This window comes from Schistocerca americana, chromosome 3, assembly GCF_021461395.2.
Source record: "Schistocerca americana isolate TAMUIC-IGC-003095 chromosome 3, iqSchAmer2.1, whole genome shotgun sequence".
NCBI classification, from domain to species: Eukaryota; Metazoa; Arthropoda; class Insecta; order Orthoptera; family Acrididae; genus Schistocerca; species Schistocerca americana.
The window spans coordinates 916,187,786-916,206,293 of NC_060121.1; the positions used below are offsets into that span (position 1 = coordinate 916,187,786).

Here is an 18,508-nt window from a genome sequence, read left to right on the forward strand (position 1 = left end):
CTCCCCTAGATCGTGGCTAAGCCAGTTGTTTGCAATTTCAAGAAGTGCTAGTCCTGTAAGACTTGCAGGAGAGATTCTGTGACGTCTGGAAAGTAGAGGAGAGGCATAGGTGGAAGCGAAGCTGCGATGTTTGGTCGCGAGTCGTGCTTGGATAGCTCAGTCGGTAAGGGGACTGCCCTTGAATGGTACGATTCTGAAATCGCTTTGGGAAAATGGTTCAAATGGCTCTAACCACTATGGACCTTAGCATCTGAGGTCATCAGTCCCCTAGAACTTAGAACTACTTAAACCTAACTAACCTAAGGACACCACACACATCAATGCCCGAGGCACGATTCGAACCTGCGACCGTAGCAGCAGCGTGGTTCCAGACTGAAGCGCCTATAACCGCTCGGCCACAGCGGCCGGCCGCGTTGGGAAAGACTCGATCCAGGTTGCGTGCTAGTATTCTGGGCCAACTGAAACAGAGTTCAGTTCGTTGGTTGGCTTCTAAAGCTAAATAAAAAATACCTGCACGGTGTATGATGTCTTTCACTTAACCATTTCCTCGCTGTCAGGGAGTAGAACCTCATTACAGAATGTGTAATATATTGAGCACATTGTGTTTTATTGCAGACGAGATTCATGCCATAAGCTATGAATCACGAACTGATTCCTTTAATGCGTTCAGTACTTGACATAAATCTGAAGCAATCGTGATAATATCATTGTAAAGGCCATACAGCCTTTTTACCTGACACAGACACAGTGATTGCAGTTTTTTAAGGTAAATGTCGGAATCTCGAAGAATGGCGCAGGCTCAGGCTCTTCATAGTCATTTCTGGGATAAGGCCGGTGTCCGATACTACCACACAGATAATGTACACAGACGCCTTTATCCATAGGGCTGTTACCTTACCTGCAAGACCCCCATTGTTTGGCAAGCTTCTCATTGCGAAGGGTGTCAAATCGTGAGTGCGGGCAACAGCGATGTCTGTCAGCGCTATTGATCATTGTATGCCAGGTCGACTGCATCACATTTTTATCGATTACTGGGCTGCGGTTCAGTGCATTTTTAATTTTTCACTGTCTGCAACCATGAGAGAATCATATTTGCAGTATGGAGGATAGTCTTTCATTAACTGATACTGAGGTCTCCACTCATGCCTGATTATTTCAGCGACCTTGTCGTCACTTCATAAATAATACGTAAGCGCCTGGGGTTTGCGTCCAAGTGTGTTGTCTGATTTGATGTCCTTCTGATCCCTGCATTCCCTGATCCTATCATCTATTTCTTTTCTCTTCATTTTGTCCACGTAAGAAGTGCGCTTAAACTTAGTAGTTGGTTTGATGGTGTCTACTTTCTGATTTCCCATAGCATCTTCATGAATTTACTCTGACTAGTTCTTGCTAGTCTTCTTTCCAAGCTTTTCCGCGAATCTGTGCTTCGTTATTAGTGTTCAAAGGTCAAACGATTAACCATATTTTCTGCTGTCATCTTCATACATTGTAGGCCTTCCGTAGTTTCTGATTTTGACCTTCTTAGAATTAATAATGTTGAGTAGTCCTTTGGTGAGCCTATTATTGCCCGTTTTGTAAGTAAAATCATAGAATTTCAAGTGTCTCTTGCGCACGGTGTTAAAGAAATAGCTCGTATCTATTTGTGTGTAGAGATCAATTTTCTCCTCTTTGTCTAAATTCAGTTTTCTTGTATGGAATCATATATTTTTTCCCGCTTTTGTTTCATTCGAATGTGGCATCTTCAGACTTCCCTCCAACAGGTACGGTCTCTGATCCAGATTCCAGTAAAAGAAATGTTTTGTAATGTTTCAATTTCGCGTTGCGCGTTATTACTTTTTTGCTACAGAGGTTTCAAGTAATTTTCAATGCCTTTTGAAGTTCACGACTATTTCTAGGTTTGCGCTAGCCTCCAATCCTTACGGTATTATGATCCTCCAGGGCATTTAAAGGAACAAGACATTCTATACAAAACCAAACAAGACAACAAGACAATGAGTGTCAAATGCAACCCTCCAGACGTCTTATGAAAACCCCATTACATGGAAAATGAACATCTAAACAGCTTTATTCTATTTGCTATTATTTATTTTTGTTTTTACCATTATTTTCAATTTAAATTTTCATAGTAAAACATTATACGAGGCTCATTTTTAAAGTAAGTACCGTTTTCAAATATGACATTGGAACTTTGTGATCGCTGTACTGTTGATTCTCCCAAAGTATCTTCAATTGTTGCCAATAAACAAATGCCATTACGGTAGCTTCCGCTTGCACAAACTTTTATTCGTGTGTGTTCAAATGGCACAGCCGACTGAAAACGCCGCCAGTTGTGAAATCCGCGCAATTATCTGTTTCTTAAATGCAAGTGAGGCGAAAGCAGTTGAAATTCGCTGGCAGATTAATGAGATTTATGCAGAAAGCGCTATGAACGCTAGAATGGATAGAAAATATTTTAGAGCATTTCAGGATGGACGCACAAATGTGGACGATGAGAAATGAAGTTGACGACCGTCCATCATAACTGATGACTGGTGCAGAAATTCGGTAAAAAATTCGGCAAGACTGACGCTACACGATTTCATCGTTATGTCTGTCTCCCCACGTTTCAAGAAGTGTCCCGTATGAAACTGTAACAGGAGCCTGAAAGTGTCGGAGGCTGTGCGCACGCTTGTTTCAAAAAATGCTGGCTGAAATGCATAAAATTAATCGTTGATCCAGTGCGGTGACTTTTCTCCAGAGGTATTACACTGAGGTGACAAAAGTAATGGGATGCCTCTTAACATCGTATCGGACCTCCTTTCGCGGTGCGCAGTGTAGCAACTCGGCGTGGCGTGGACTCAACAGGTCTCTGGTAGTCCCCTGTAGAAATATTGAGCTAAGCTGCCTCTACGGCGGTCCATAATTGCGAAGGTGTTGCCAGTGCAGGATTTTGTGCGGGAACTGACCTCTCCACTATGTCCCATAAATGCTCGATTGGCGATCTGGGTGGCCAAATCATTCGCTCGAATTGTCCAGAAAGTTCTTCAAACCAACTGCGAATAATTGTGGCCCAGTGAAATGACGCATTGATCGTTGAAAATTTCATCGTTGTTTGGGAACAATTGGTTTCCAAGTAACCGAACATAGCCATTACCAGTCAATTACCAGTTCAGTTGGACCAGAGGATCCAGATCATTACATGTACCAGACCATTACGTGTACACAGAGCCTAAACTATTACGGAGCCACCACCAGCTTGCACAGTGCTTTGTTGACAACTTCGTCCATGTCTTCTGTGGTCTAGGCCACACTCGGACCATATCATCAGCTCTTACCAACTGAAATCGGATCTCACCTGACCAGGCCATGGTTTTCTAGTCGTCTAGGATCCAACCGATATGGTTAAGAGCCCAGGAGAGGCGCAGCAAACGATGTCGTGCTGTTAGCAAAGGCATTCGCGTCGGTCGTCTGTCGCTGTAGCCCATTAATACCAAATTTTCCCGCATTGTCCGAACGGACACGTTCTTCGTACTCCCACATTGATATCTGCGGTTATGTCACGCAGCGTTGCTTGTCTGTTAGCACTGACAACTCTACGCAAACGACGCTATTCTCGGTCGTTAAGGGAAGCCGTCGGCCACTACGTTGTCCGTAGTGAGAAGTAGTTCCTTAAATTTGGTATTCTCGACACACTCTTGACACTGTGGATCTAGGACACTGAATTCCCTAACGATTTCCGAGCTGGAATGTCCCATTTGCTGGTTTCAACTAACATTCCGCGTTCAAACTCAGTTCATTCCTATCGTGAGTCCATAATCACGCCGGAAGCCTTTTCACATGAATCACCTAAGTACAAAAGACAGTTCCTTTTATACTTTGTTTACGCGATACTCCAGCCATCTTTATATATGCAAATAGCTATCCCAAGACTTTTGATCTCAGTGTATATCGAAGGAAATAAGATCTAAACAGAATTGTCAACAGTGGTGAAACATGGCTTGCTCACGTTATACCGAAATCAAAACTACATTTTTGGAATGGAGGCAATCAACATTAGCCAGGAAACTTAAGTTCCAAGGAGAAAGTTCAACCCAGAAACAGAGAGCAATCCGAAACATAAAGCGAGACCAGCTCAGTAGATCGATTGTTTCGCTGCGCGACAATGCACGTCCACGTATGGTTCATCGCACTTGGTTAGCATCGCGTGGTTGGGAACAATGTCACCACCCTCCGTGCAGCCCTAGTGACTATCACTTGTTTCTGCACTTCAGGAAGAACCTCACTGGTCTGTGCCATCAGGAAAATGACATCGTCAAAACGTCAGTACAATATAGATTAAAAAATCAGGCTGCAGATTTATATGAAGATGTATTTCAGAAGCTGGTCATACGCTATGATGAGTGCCTTAATGTAGGTGGAAATTATGTTGATGATGATGTTGTTCGGCTCGTGGGGCGCTCAACTGCACGGTCATCAGTGCCCGTACAAAGTCCCAATTTTTTCACAGTCCAATTTTTTTTCCACACACCAATCTAGTCACTGTCACGGATGATAAAATGATGAGGACAACACGAACAATCAGTCCCCGGGCAGAGAAAATCCCCAACCGGCCGGGAACCGAACCCGTGACCCCGTGATCCAGAGGTAGCTGCGTTAGCCACTAGACCACGGGCTGCGGACTGGAAATTATGTTGAAAAGTGGGTTAAGGTTGAGGCTTGCACATAAAAATAAAGTTGTTGTAACACTGCATTTGTTTTTTATTTTATTTTAATATCGTACTTACTTTAAAAACGCGCCTTGTGTTACTCAGTTTTTTTTTCTTTTTTTTTTTTTTTTAATGTAAGGTCTGGGTGAGGCTGCTCCAAAGATTTGGTCTCATTGACACAGAGGTCCGCTTAGAACAGAACAACAGGCATACAGTGCAACAGGCGTAACTGAAGCGTGGTGACGTGTCTGCTGACACGGCAGTAGATACTCACGATAGCCAGGTTGAGTAGATCGCCGCCCACCTCCAGCTTGAGCTTCTTGAGAGTGCCCACCATGCCGAGGCAGGGCCCGCACCACTCCGAGTACACGTCCACCACTGTCAACACAGCACACCACAGCCGCTAGCAACCTCTGCACTGTTCACAGCCTGGACTCTTTTTTTCTTGAGCACTAGTAAGCGAGAGTTTAGGGGAATGGATATTACCCACACGTTGGCTGACACACGAAGAGAAGTACAGGGTAGATGTAATTAAACTTTCGCTACTTGAGAGGGCTCCCATGTGATCGTTGAACAATGATACTTTATGGAAAGATTTGTAAGCAGATACGGAATACCTACAACGAATAAACCGCTGAAAGAAAAGCATATTAATTTCCACACGAGACCATAACATTTCTTAACTGCTACCATGTTACGTTGATTGTTAAAAACGCTGCTCAATGTGATGACCATCTGCATCCATAATAACCTGGCACCTCACTGGAGATTGCTCTACTGCCGCCCAAAACAACAGTGGACCATGTAATGTTCAGCTGTCGTTACACGGCTCGTGCACTGCCTGAAGTTCGCACATTGCATCCAGCATCCTCACCTGCGTCAACAGTAACTTCATCAACAATTCTTGCCGCAATTGGCCATCAGCCTCTACCAGAAGCAGTTCCCAAATCGCCAGTTAATTCTAACTTCCGAATTATGTTTTTCAACCTCAGAGTGGAAAGAGGACCTCTCCGTATTCCTTTGATGCGTCGCTATTCGTGGAGAGCAGCAGCACTATTGCTGTTGTTTTGATAAAACAGCCTCATGGAAAACTGGAAATTTGTGGTAGGTTCCTATAGGACCAAACTGCTGAGGTCATCAGTCTCTAGGCTCACACTCTACTTAACCTAACTTAAACTAACTTACGCTAAGGACAACACACACACCCATGCCCGAGGGAGGACTCGAACCTCCAATGGGGGAGGAGCCGCACGAACCGTGGAAAGGCGCCTCAGACCACACGGCTACCCTGCGCGGCCAGCCGCATGAGCAAAGCCTTGCTCATCTTGACCACACCCGTGTCGACTCTCTGCCACTGTAATGTGCACTGATGCTTGTGTTTAACTCTGTATCATCATACGGTGCATGAAAAAAACCATGACCTGTAAATACGCAGTTGGCAATGCATGCATGGGGAGAGTGGTTTCGTGGGGGTTGTGGACGGGCGCTGTAGGGGAAATGCCGAGCGCTAGAGGAGAAGTGCCGTTCCAAATTGAAGCCTACACTCACTTTTTTTTTTTACACTACTGGCCATTAAAATTGCTACACCACGAAGATGACCTGCTACAGACGCGAACTTTAACCAACAGGTAGAAGATGCTGTGATATGCAAATGATTAGCTTTTCAGAGCGTTCACTCAAGGTTGGCGCCGGTGGCGACACCAGACATGAGGAAAGTTTGCAATCTATTTCTCATACACAAATAGCAGTTGACCGGCGTTGCCCGGTGAAATGTTATTGTGATGCTTCGTGTAAGGAAGAGAAATGCGTACCATCACTTTTCCGACTTTGGTAAAGGTCAGATTGTAGCCTATCGCGATTGCGGTTTATCGTATCGCGACATTGCTGCTCGCGTTGGTCGAGATCCAATGACTGTTAGCAGAATATGGAATCGGTGGGTTCAGGAGGGTAATACGGAACGCCGTGCTGGATCCCAACGGCCTCGTATCACTGGCAGTCGAGATGACAGGCATGGCTGTAACGGATCTTGCAGCCACGTCTCGATCCATGAGTCAACAGATGGGGACGTTTGCAAGACAACAACCATCTGCACGAACAGCTCGACGACGTTTGCAGCAGCATGGACTATCAGCTCGGAGACCATGGCTGCGGTTACCCTTCACGCTGCATCACAGACAGGAGCGCCTGCGATGGTGTACTCAACGACGAACCTGGGTGTACGAATGGTAAAACGTCATTTTTTCGGATGAATTCAGGTACTGTTTACAGTATCATGATGGTCGCATCCGTGTTTGGCGACATCGCGGTGAATGCACATTGGAAGCGTGTATTCGTCATCGCCATACTGGCGTATCACCCAGCGTGATGGTATGGGGTGCCATTGGTTACACGTCTCGGTCACCTCTTGTTCGCATTGATGGCACTTCGAACAGTGGGCGTTACATTTCAGATGTGTTACGACCCGTGGCTCTACCCTTCATTCGATCCGTGCGAAACCCTACATTTCAGCGGGATAATGCACGACCGCATGTTTCAGGTGATGTACGGGCATTTCTGGATAAAGAAAATGTTCGACTGCTGCCCTGACCAACACATTCTCCAGATCTCTCACGAATTGGAAACGTCTGGTCAATGGTGACCGAGCAACTGGCTCGTCACAATACGCCAGTCACTACTCTTGATGAACTGTGGTATCGTGTTGAACCTCCATGGGCAGCTGTACCTGTACGCGCCATCCAAGCTCTGTTCGACTCAATGCCCAGGCGTATCAAGGCCGTTATTACGGCCAGAGGTGGTTGTTCTGGGTAATGATTTCTCAGGATCTATGCACCTAAATTGCGTGAAAATGTAATCACATGTCAGTTCTAGTATAATATACACTCCTGGAAATGGAAAAAAGAACACATTGACACCGGTGTGTCAGACCCACCATACTTGCTCCGGACACTGCGAGAGGGCTGTACAAGCAATGATCACACGCACGGCACAACGGACACACCAGGAACCGCGGTGTTGGCCGTCGAATGGCGCTAGCTGCGCAGCATTTGTGCACCGCCGCCGTCAGTGTCAGCCAGTTTGCCGTGGCATACGGAGCTCCATCGCAGTCTTTAACACTGGTAGCATGCCACGACAGCGTGGACGTGAACCGTATGTGCAGTTGACGGACTTTGAGCGAGGGCGTATAGTGGGCATGCGGGAGGCCGGGTGGACGTACCGCCGAATTGCTCAACACGTGGGGCGTGAGGTCTCTACAGTACATCGATGTTGTCGCCAGTGGTCGGCGGAAGGTGCACGTGCCCGTCGACCTGGGACCGGACCGCAGCGACGCACGGATGCACGCCAAGACCGTAGGATCCTACGCAGTGCCGTAGGGGACCGCACCGCCACTTCCCAGCAAATTAGGGACACTGTTGCTCCTGGGGTATCGGCGAGGACCATTCGCAACCGTCTCCATGAAGCTGGGCTACGGTCCCGCACACCGTTAGGCCGTCTTCCGCTCACGCCCCAACATCGTGCAGACTGCCTCCAGTGGTGTCGCGACAGGCGTGAATGGAGGGACGAATGGAGACGTGTCGTCTTCAGCGATGAGAGTCGCTTCTGCCTTGGTGCCAATGATGGTCGTATGCGTGTTTGGCGCCGTGCAGGTGAGCGCCACAATCAGGACTGCATACGACCGAGGCACACAGGGCCAACACCCGGCATCATGGTGTGGGGAGCGATCTCCTACACTGGCCGTACACTACTGGTGATCGTCGAGGGGACACTGAATAGTGCACGGTACATCCAAACCGTCATCGAACACATCGTTCTACCATTCCTAGACCGGCAAGGGAACTTGCTGTTCCAACAGGACAATGCACGTCCGCATGTATCCCGTGCCACCCAACGTGCTCTAGAAGGTGTAAGTCAACTACCCTGGCCAGCAAGATCTCCGGATCTGTCCCCCATTGAGCATGTTTGGGACTGGATGAAGCGTCGTCTCACGCGGTCTGCACGTCCAGCACGAACGCTGGTCCAACTGAGGCGCCAGGTGGAAATGGAATGGCAAGCCTTTCCACAGGACTACATCCAGCATCTCTACGATCGTCTCCATGGGAGAATAGCAGCCTGCATTGCTGCGAAAGGTGGATATACACTGTACTAGTGCCGACATTTTGCATGCTCTGTTGCCTGTGTCTATGTGCCTGTGGTTCTGTCAGTGTGATCATGTGATGTATCTGACCCAAGGAATGCGTCAATAAAGTTTCCCCTTCCTGGGACAATGAATTCACGGTGTTCTTATTTGAATTTCCAGGAGTGTATTTGTCCAACCAATACCCGTTTATCATCTGCATTTATTCTTGGTGTAGCAATTTTAATGGCCAGTAGTGTATAAATATTGAGCCCCTTCACACCCACACTTGCTTGGTGACCATTCAAGAAGATCTAGTGTCACCTCTGCTTTGGTTAGTATCTAAAAAGAATTCCGCTGAAAACGCACCAAAAGTAGCGATTTCTTTTTGCATGGGTTGTTAACGACTTGTAGCTTTCAGAGAAGCGTCGTGAGTGACGAACTTTGAGTAAAACCTACATTTCTCTTGTTGCTTTGTTAAAATCTGATTCTTTTGCCAAAAGACAGCGGAGCTTAAAAAATGTCAACGCAGTAACATTTTGTGGGTATGTGATTGCGAGACAATTCTGAAACATTGGTTTAGTAAGTTTGTTAAGTGAGGGACTGAGGGAAAGCAATGCCAATAGCTTCTGAAAACGTGCATCATCGGTACAAAAATTAACGTGTAAGGTCTTCACATATGTTGCTCCAAAGCTCACAGCATCGAAAAACTCACTAGTTAGCTGATTAACATTGTAGATAATGAAATTTTGCATAATAACAATGCGGAAAAATACTCTCCCCTTTGCATGCTAACATATCCAAAAATCTCATTCCTATATTTCAAACCATTTAACAAATATGAGGATTTTTGTGGATGTTTCATCCTGGTTTTATCACTGGTGCGCGCGATCGCAAATGAGCGTACTACATCTGATCAGTTTTCTCAAGATGGGTGACAAGACTGGTGACCTCACCCAAGTCTAAAGAAAAATTCAGTATGTTAGCTAAATTCCATATCCAGCAACATTTTGAGTAATAAACACCGAACGCGAAATCATAGCGATCCCTATTTTTCCTTGTAAGCTGAGGTCACTGAAAGTCATTGTTCACGTATGAACTTCAGTACTAACATACAGTTCAATTGCATATTTTCAAATCATTACTCGATTGACTTTTTTCAAAATTTAATGCCAAACATAACGTAAGAGTGACTTCTCAGTTTTCTTTATTATTACATACTCACTTAAAATTAGTGTCAAAAAACGTGAGAACCTTCAGTTGCCACGTCAGTGTTTAATAATGCATGTTTTTCTTTCCCATCATCTTGTACAGGATTTTGGATGTAAATTGCGCTAGTGGGCTGGCGACCGATAAATATTTCCTTTTCGTTCGTTAGTGTAACTTTTGTATTCATGATCAGTGGTATCCCTTTTGTGTCCAGTGTTGTCCGTGAGTGAATGCACAAAATAACTTTCATTTTCCAAATTATAGCACTGTTCGGTTTAATTACTTCCATCAGAAGGGTCTGCTGTACACTTTCCTGCTACTTATCGGTATCACTTGTTCGGCAAAGGTAGCCTTATCCAGTTAAAAATATCCATTAGGCATAACGCGATCCACGGTCATATTTTATGTCGCAAGCAGGATAGGCCGATTAGTAAGAAGGAGGTTACAAGTTCACTGAGAGTGGTGCCTCGTGGGTGGTAGCGTGACATTCTCTCAGCAGTCCATGACCAGATGTTTCCAGTGGGTGAAAGATCTAGAGAAAGTTCTGGAGCCAGGGCAATTGCCGAACATCATCTGTATTGAGGTAGACCAGGTCAGGATGTAACACTATTATCGATCGTATCTGCACTTACCTAACTTCTTTGTCTGCTTATGTTCACTGTGACTCCTCCTGTATCATTATGTTCTTCGATGTAACATCTATGTAAATGTTCTACTCAATATTTATGTCTGTTTATGTCACTGTAATTAATCTATGGAGGAAATTTTAAAAGTAATGTCCTGCAAAGCAATGGAAATGTTAAAACTTTACAAAGGGTTCTTCTTATGGTGAGTCGCATCTGTATAAGTCTATTTTGTAAAACTAAGAAACTGCACATCAGTTGCTTCATCCAAAATCTTTTGTTGTATACACGACTGGTTTCGGAGTACTGTAAGTTCCATCGTCTGGTGCAAACTATAGTAATGAAAATATTCTGTTACACGCGGATGAGAGCGGATCCTCAAGTCTGAAATATCAAAAGCAACTATGCAGCTAAAATCTCTAAACTAAAAGAGAGAACAAAAAATAAAATCAATCATCTGAGGTAATCCTCACCTCAGTGTTGTCATAAACCAAAGATTTCATGTCAAAAGCTTAAAAAAATAAAAAAATAATAAATCCGGAGAAATGGATATAACAACCACACGCCAAATGTTTTCAGAATAATGAAACATGTAAAATGCAATAAAAATGGGGAGGGAGAAAGCACATATTGCGTGGAATTACTTACATGCATTCCATAAAGACCGTTCGCCCATGCTGCGTGACCAGAAACACAAACACGAAAACTATGTAAAAGTAAATACCAGCCGTGGGTACTGAAGCCGAACGTGACCCAAGTGCAGGAGCGGTTCGAAACAGATATGTGATTGGTGAACTGTTTAAACTGGCAAAGTGGGAGGTAACAGCAGACAGGAGACAAACCGTCACAACATTAAGAGGGAAGTTGACATGTACACTTAAAAAAAAAAGGAAAAAAGAAAGAAAGATTACGTTATACGTACACCTTAATCAGCCTGGATAATGTCACAATTAACTAAACTATTTCTGTGATACACTCTGTGCCTTCATTAATTATGTTGGGAAGATGCAAAAGAAGGCTTCTTAAGATTTCAACGTTTTCCAGAACACTGAGTAACCGACTTTTCTCTGCAGTGTGTAAGACAGTGAAGTTAACGCTAACGTGGTGGCTGTCAGTCAGATGCGTCATCAGACCTGCCTTGGAATTGGTCAGGTCTTTTACTTGTAGTACTGGTCCATGTATAGGGTTTCAGGTTTGTAATCACGTAAAAGCTAGAAGGAAGTCCCTACGCAACGAAATCCACCTGGCGGGAACAGAAAAGGTGGACTCGGCGCTCGAACTCAGGGCTCCTTTGCGGCACGAGTTAGTCGGTGGTAAACAGTGAAAGTCGGTGGCTCGGCGGCAGTGTGTTAGCACCTTGTGTGCTGAACGAGCCGACAGGAGCAGCAAGATTATGTAACATAGCCCTCTGATGTGGAAGCAATTTGGTTTATTATTCATAGCATACATCGGTTAGCTCTGTACTACGAACATCCAACGTACATTGGTTAAATCTGTACGACGAACATCCAACGCTAAGAAGAGAATTTTCAGAGCTTGTTAGACACCAATAACCATGAGCACTTTCGCTGCCTTTTTGAGTAGCTACAGAATATCGCCATAGCCACCACCTTCTTCTCAAATTATCAGCTGTACAGAGTGCCTGAAATATTTCCGAGTATCCTATTTTACTGAATCAAAAGCAGTTATTTTGTATAACAAAATTTAATACCTTTCGTACAGTAGTAGATTTTATAATTATTCAGTGAGCCTAGGTCCTGAAGTACTCCACGTGTTTCGTAAAAGGAAGGTGATAGTTTTAGAAAACCACAACTGCAAAGAGTTTATCTAAAGTGTTTTACTTACGTGTTCTTACTGAAATCCCAGCATATTATTAAAGTTACGTGAATAAAACTGGGATTATTCAGAATAGTTACTGGCTTGTGAAACTGAAGGGTCAGCATTAGGAATAACTGCTGTACAGCTTTGTATTAGTGTTTCTGTTTTAATGTGTTTTTAGTTAAAAGATGTTCCTCTTACTGTGTACTAACGAAGATGTTCATTTTGATCTAAGTCAGTGTATAGAATAATTTCTGGGTCTCCATGGCAGTTTTTCTGTATATATTACAATAACAGTACTAAAAAAGTGCAACTTTCATTCTTACAACTTGTGTATGCTATAACAAGTAACTGACTACCGCTGTGCAGACTGTAACAGACCTACGAACCACATGCTACATTTGAGCCATGTAATACAAAGAAGTGAATGCTTCTTAAGAAAACAAATAGTAATCAGAATAGAGAATATAATTACCTGAATATCATTTCAGTGCCAGTACTTCCCAACAATTAAGCTGATAAAAGAAACTCTTGTCCAAGTTGCCCCACCGTTATTAGTCATTCACCTGTAATGGTCGTTAGCTTCTTACTATAATGTACACATACTAAGCGTTATTGAGAACAGTTGTTGTCAAAACATTTAATATTACCTCTGGCGTAATGCCAAGTCACTGCTTCATTGCTTCCTAAATTGGGCTACAGCCTGTACCTTATTTACAAAAGAGAATTTGAGCATCAAACAAAGTCAGTCACAATAGTTAACTTTCTTTATGAACAGTCCTAGTACTTTGTTCAACTTTGCCTAATTGGGCTGGCGACCGTTTCCTTTTGCGTAATTGCAGTTTACTTATAAGTGACAGAACCTTGGTTCGAATCACGTTTGTTCTTCTATTGCTTCCTTTCGACAGTAATATTTCGAGGAAAGGATAAAGAGTCTGATACCTTCCCATTACACACGGTCACAGTCATTTCAAATCCTTAAACAGGAACAACATTATCGGTATATTGCTTATTCAGTAAGAACCGATAGTCTTATACAGACAAAACATGGTTCAAATGGCTCTGAGCACTACGGGACTTAACATCTGAGGTCATCAGTCCCCTAGAACTTAGAACTACTTAAACCTAACTAACCTAAGGACATCACACACATCCATGGCCGAGGCTGGATTCGAACCTGCGACCGTAGCGGTCGCACGGTTCCAGACTGAAGCGCCTAGAACCGCTCGACCACACCGGCCGGCTATAAGGACAACATGGGCAATACTTGGCCATGCGTTATCTTGTTGGAAGATCACATCAAGGAGACCTTGAAGACAGAACACCGGCACCGGCCTAAACGTGACAGAAATGTGACGGCTACCGTACTGCTGTAAATAGTACCGGTTTTGCGAGCCAGAGATGATCGTATTGCGTACCCAGTGGCACCACGTACCATCACTCAAGATGCTACGATTGCGTGACAATAGCGATTGCAATCTGACAACATTAGCTGACAACATTAGTTTTAGTATTTTATCGATCTGTAGCAACTGTAGTTGTATTTGTTGGAATAATCAACAACCAGCTGTACAAAAGACATTTTATTTCCTTAACCGGTTTCAGGCACTTAGTGCCGTTCTTCATAAGGCTGTACAGAAAAATATACCACCAGTAAATAGAAGTTAGGTAAGACTATTAATATTTGGCAATGAAAAATATAAAAATTTTAAAAATTTAAAGATAAAAAAGTACATACTTATAACTACCGCATTACTTGTGAGTGTCAAAAAATAAGATGCATGCAGCATATTGCTGTGGCCCTAAGGATGCAAGAAAAATATTTAATGGAATAATGAATTCACTAACATAAAAAGAGATCGAAAGTGCGTACATATGGTTCACAGTGCCTGTACAAAAATTGTATAAGGAAGCCAAACAACAAGTGAGGCCGTCATGCCAGAACTGGAGCTAATCAGCTAATAAGATGCATAACGCATATCTTCTAGGCGGGGGCTATAGTACTATCTACATCTACGTGATTACTCTGCTATTCACAATAAAGTGCCTGACAGAGGGTTCAATGAACCACCTTCAAGCTGTCTCTCTACCGTTCCACTCTCGAACGGCACGCGGGAAAAACGAGCACTTAAATTTTTCTGTGTGAGCCCGGATTTCTCTTATTATATCGTGCTGATCATTTCTCCCTATGTAGGTAGGTGCCAACAGAATGTTTTCGCAATCGGAGGAGAAAACTGGTGATTGAAATTTCATGAGAAGATCCCGTCGCAACGAAAAACGCCTTTGTTTTAATGATTGCCACTCCAATTCACGTATCATGTCTGTGACACCATCTCCCCTATTTCGCGATAATACAAAACGAGCTGGCCCTTCTTTGTACTTTTTCGATGTCATCCGTCAGTCCCACCTGATGCGGATCCCACACCGCACAGCAGTACTCCAGAATAGGGTGGACAAGCGTGGTGTAAGCAGTCTCTTTAGTAGACCTGTTGCACCTTCTAAGTGTTCTGCCAATGAATCGCAGTCTTTGGTTTGCTCTACCCACAATATTATCTATGTGATCGTTCTAATTTAGGTTCCCAGAGTGAGATTTTCACTCTGCAGCGGAGTGTGCGCAGATATGAAACTTCCTAGCAGATTAACACTGTGTGCCCGACTGATACTCGAACTTGGGACCTTTGCCTTTCGCGGGCAAGTGCTCTACCATCTGAGCTACCGAAGCACGACACACGCCCGGTACTCACAGCTTTACTTCTGCCAGTATCTCGTCTCCTACCTTCCAAACTTTACAGAAGCTCTCCTGCGAACCTTGCAGAACTAGCACTCCTGAAAGAAAGGATACTGCGGAGACATGGGTTAGCCACAGCCTGGGGGATGTTTCCAGAATGAGATTTTCACTCTGCAGCGGAGTGTGTGCTGATATGAAATTTCCTGGCAGATTAAAACTGTGTGCCCGACCGAGACTCGAACTCGGGACCTTTGCCTTTCGCGGGCAACTGCTCTGCCATCTGAGCTACCGAAGCACGACTCACGCCCGGTACTCACAGCTTTACTTCTGCCAGTAGCTTCGGTCCCGAGTTCGAGTCTCGGTCGGGCACACAGTTTTAATCTGCCAGGAAGTTTCATATCAGCGCACACTCCGCTGCAGAGTGAAAATCTCATTCTGGAAAGATCCCCCAGGCTGTGGGTAACCCATGTCTCCGCAGTATCCTTTCTTTCAGGAGTGCTAGTTCTGCAAGGTTCGCAGGAGAGCTTCTGTAAAGTTTGGAGGGTAGGAGACGAGATACTGGCAGAAGTAAAGCTGTGAGTACCGGGCGTGAGTCGTGCTTCGGTAGCTCAGATGGTAGAGCACTTGCCCGCGAAAGGCAAAGGTCCCGAGTTCGAGCCTCGGTCGGGCACACAGTTTTAATCTGCCAGGAAGTTTCTAATTTAGGTTATTTGTAATTGTAATGCCTAAGTATTTAGTTGAATTTACAGCCTTCAGACTTGTGTGACTTATCATGTAATCGAAATTTAGCTGATTTCTTTTAGTACTCATGTGAATAACTTCACACTTTTCCTTATTCAGGGTCAATTGCCACTTTTCGCACCATCCAGATATCTAAATCATTTTTCAAGTCGTTTTGATCATCTGATGACTTTACAAGACGGTAAATGACAGCATTATCTGCAAACAATCTAAGACGGCTACTCAGATTGTCTCCTATGTCGTTTATATAGATCAGCAACAATAGAGGGCTTATAACATTTCCTTGGGGAACGCCGGATATTACTTCTGTTTTACTCGATGACTTTCCGTCTGTTACTACGAGCTGTGACCTTTCTGACAGGAAATCACAAATCCAGTCTCACAACTGAGGCGATACTCCGTAGGCACGCAGTTTGGTTAGAAGACGCTTGTGAGGAACGGTGTCGAAATCCTTCTGGAAATCTAAAAACATAGAATCAAATTGATATCCCCTGTCGATAGCACTTAGTACTTTATACACTATACTTCATACTCCATACAACATAATTCTCGTAAAACATAATGGAAATTGTAAGTGCGCATATGCGGCTCATTGAGTAATATACAAAAACCTATTGATAAAAAAATAAGTTACTACCAACGATAAGTGGCGCTATCGAAGAGATATTTGGTAAAAAAATCTCCAAACAGCTGCAGCAAGGTCCGTAGGTCGCTAGTAGGGAACCTGTCAGCAGAAACAAAGTGCGAAGCGCATCATAGGGCTGGAAACTGTAACTGGAGAACGTGGAGAGAGAACTCTCAATCATTGGCTAATATTGAGTGCAGGAAAGTGATTGTAGAGGAAGAGAAGCGTGAGCATAACATTTTCGGTTTTCCTCGAAGGCTTCACACACGGATCCTGTACGCAGAACAGCAACACTTCTGACAAGACAACAGGATGCCACTCATTTCTCCAGTGTTTTCGTTGGGCGCACCAGTGTCGGGCCGTCTCTCTATCTGCCGCGTCAAGGAAACCCACAACAACTGTTGCATTGCTGATAGTCTGTGCTACACCGGACGTCTTCACCATGTGAGTGTGGATACTTGTCTTGCTACAGGCGAGTACATTTCCTGACAGGAGCTACGTGACGTGGCTGTAATACCCTGCACGGCTAAACGAATAATATGTTTGTGCTCTCGGGCGTTACTCCCATCGATGACAGTTGCATGACGGTCATTTGTGGCTCTCGACCAACGCGAGTATCACTAGTGTGTAACCATAAACCGCAGTCTCGATAGCCCAAGGACCTTGCGCTGTCGAATTTCGACAGGCGCTGGTATAACAAACACACACACACACAACCATCAGCGAAATACGTTTTCTGAACGAGAAACACGTTGCGTAATAAAACTGCATAGGCTATCACTGCCGAAGACAGTTGATATAAAATTCTTCTGAGCATCGCAGCAGTAAACCCAGAAGAAGGTCATTATAACCGTGGTAGAAACTTTGGTTTCTCCAGAACACTTTTTCATATTATGACGAGGTACTATACGGAGAAGACTTTTGTGTCAACGTTGCATAACGTTTCCTTATACACAGAATGTTGATGGTGTTACTTCTACCTACTTTATGTTGCGCTGAAGTGCCGATCATTAACATATCCGTGCGTCAGTGGTCGTCAAACTGAGGCCCGCATGCCACAGGCCACAGGGGAAAAAAAGGAAAAAAAAATACCAGCTTATCGATTAACGGGCCATATTTTCGATTGATTTCAAGACTTCCTTGCAGATGGAACGCAGCTCGTCGCTCTTAACGGAACCAAATCGACCTATTGTAAGGTAATTTCCGGAGAACCCCAAGGAGATGAGTTACTTACATGTTCCATAGACCATTTGAACATTATCTAGATGATGGAGACAGTGTTAGTTTACAGCATAGGTATTCGTGATTCTTATTAACATATGTCAGCATATGGTGCTGCTGTCGGCAACGCCTATAGAAGACAAAAAGTGTCCGGCGCAGTTGTTAATCGGTTACTGCTGCTACAATTGGAGGTTATCAAGATTTAAGTGAGTTTGAACGTGGTGCTACAGTCGGCGCTCGAGCGATGCGACACAGCATCTCCGAGGTACCGATAAAGTAGCGATTTTCCCGTACGACCACTCCACCAGTGTACCGTGAATATCAGGAATCCGGTAAAACATCAAATCCCCGACATCGCTGCGCCTGGAAAAAGATCCTGCAAGAACGGGACCGACGACGACTGAAGAGAATCGTTTGTAACGTGCCCGTGGGGCACACAGTACTCATTAAAGCCTGTACTATGGTAAGTGAGTGGGGTTCACCTTATGAGACAGGATTTTCATATAGATATCGACCGCGTGTACCTGAATGGTGGCAAATCAGACTTACACCCACTCTGTAATAACAATGATCCGTCAAGCAAGTTCAAAATGCAATTACACGTCAGTATGTACCAAAAGCAATTCTGAAGACGCTACCAATTTAATAATAATACGGTCGCCAGCCTAATTAGGCATTAACTGAGTTTCTTCCCTGTACAAGTTGGTAGATATTCATGCAAAACAACAAGTAGTAACACTGCATAAT

General features: G+C 44.2%; 1 protein-coding gene across 1 annotated transcript in view; it reads right to left on the reverse strand.

The window, feature by feature from the left end:
* LOC124606517 (thioredoxin domain-containing protein 3 homolog) overlaps window positions 1-18,508 on the reverse strand; it is a 155,977-nt gene that overhangs the window by 103,580 nt on the left and 33,889 nt on the right. Inside the window, exon 3 of the mRNA XM_047138501.1 lies at window positions 4,960-5,063. Coding sequence (XP_046994457.1) covers window positions 4,960-5,063 — 104 coding nt within the window. The remainder of the gene's footprint in view (window positions 1-4,959; window positions 5,064-18,508) is intronic.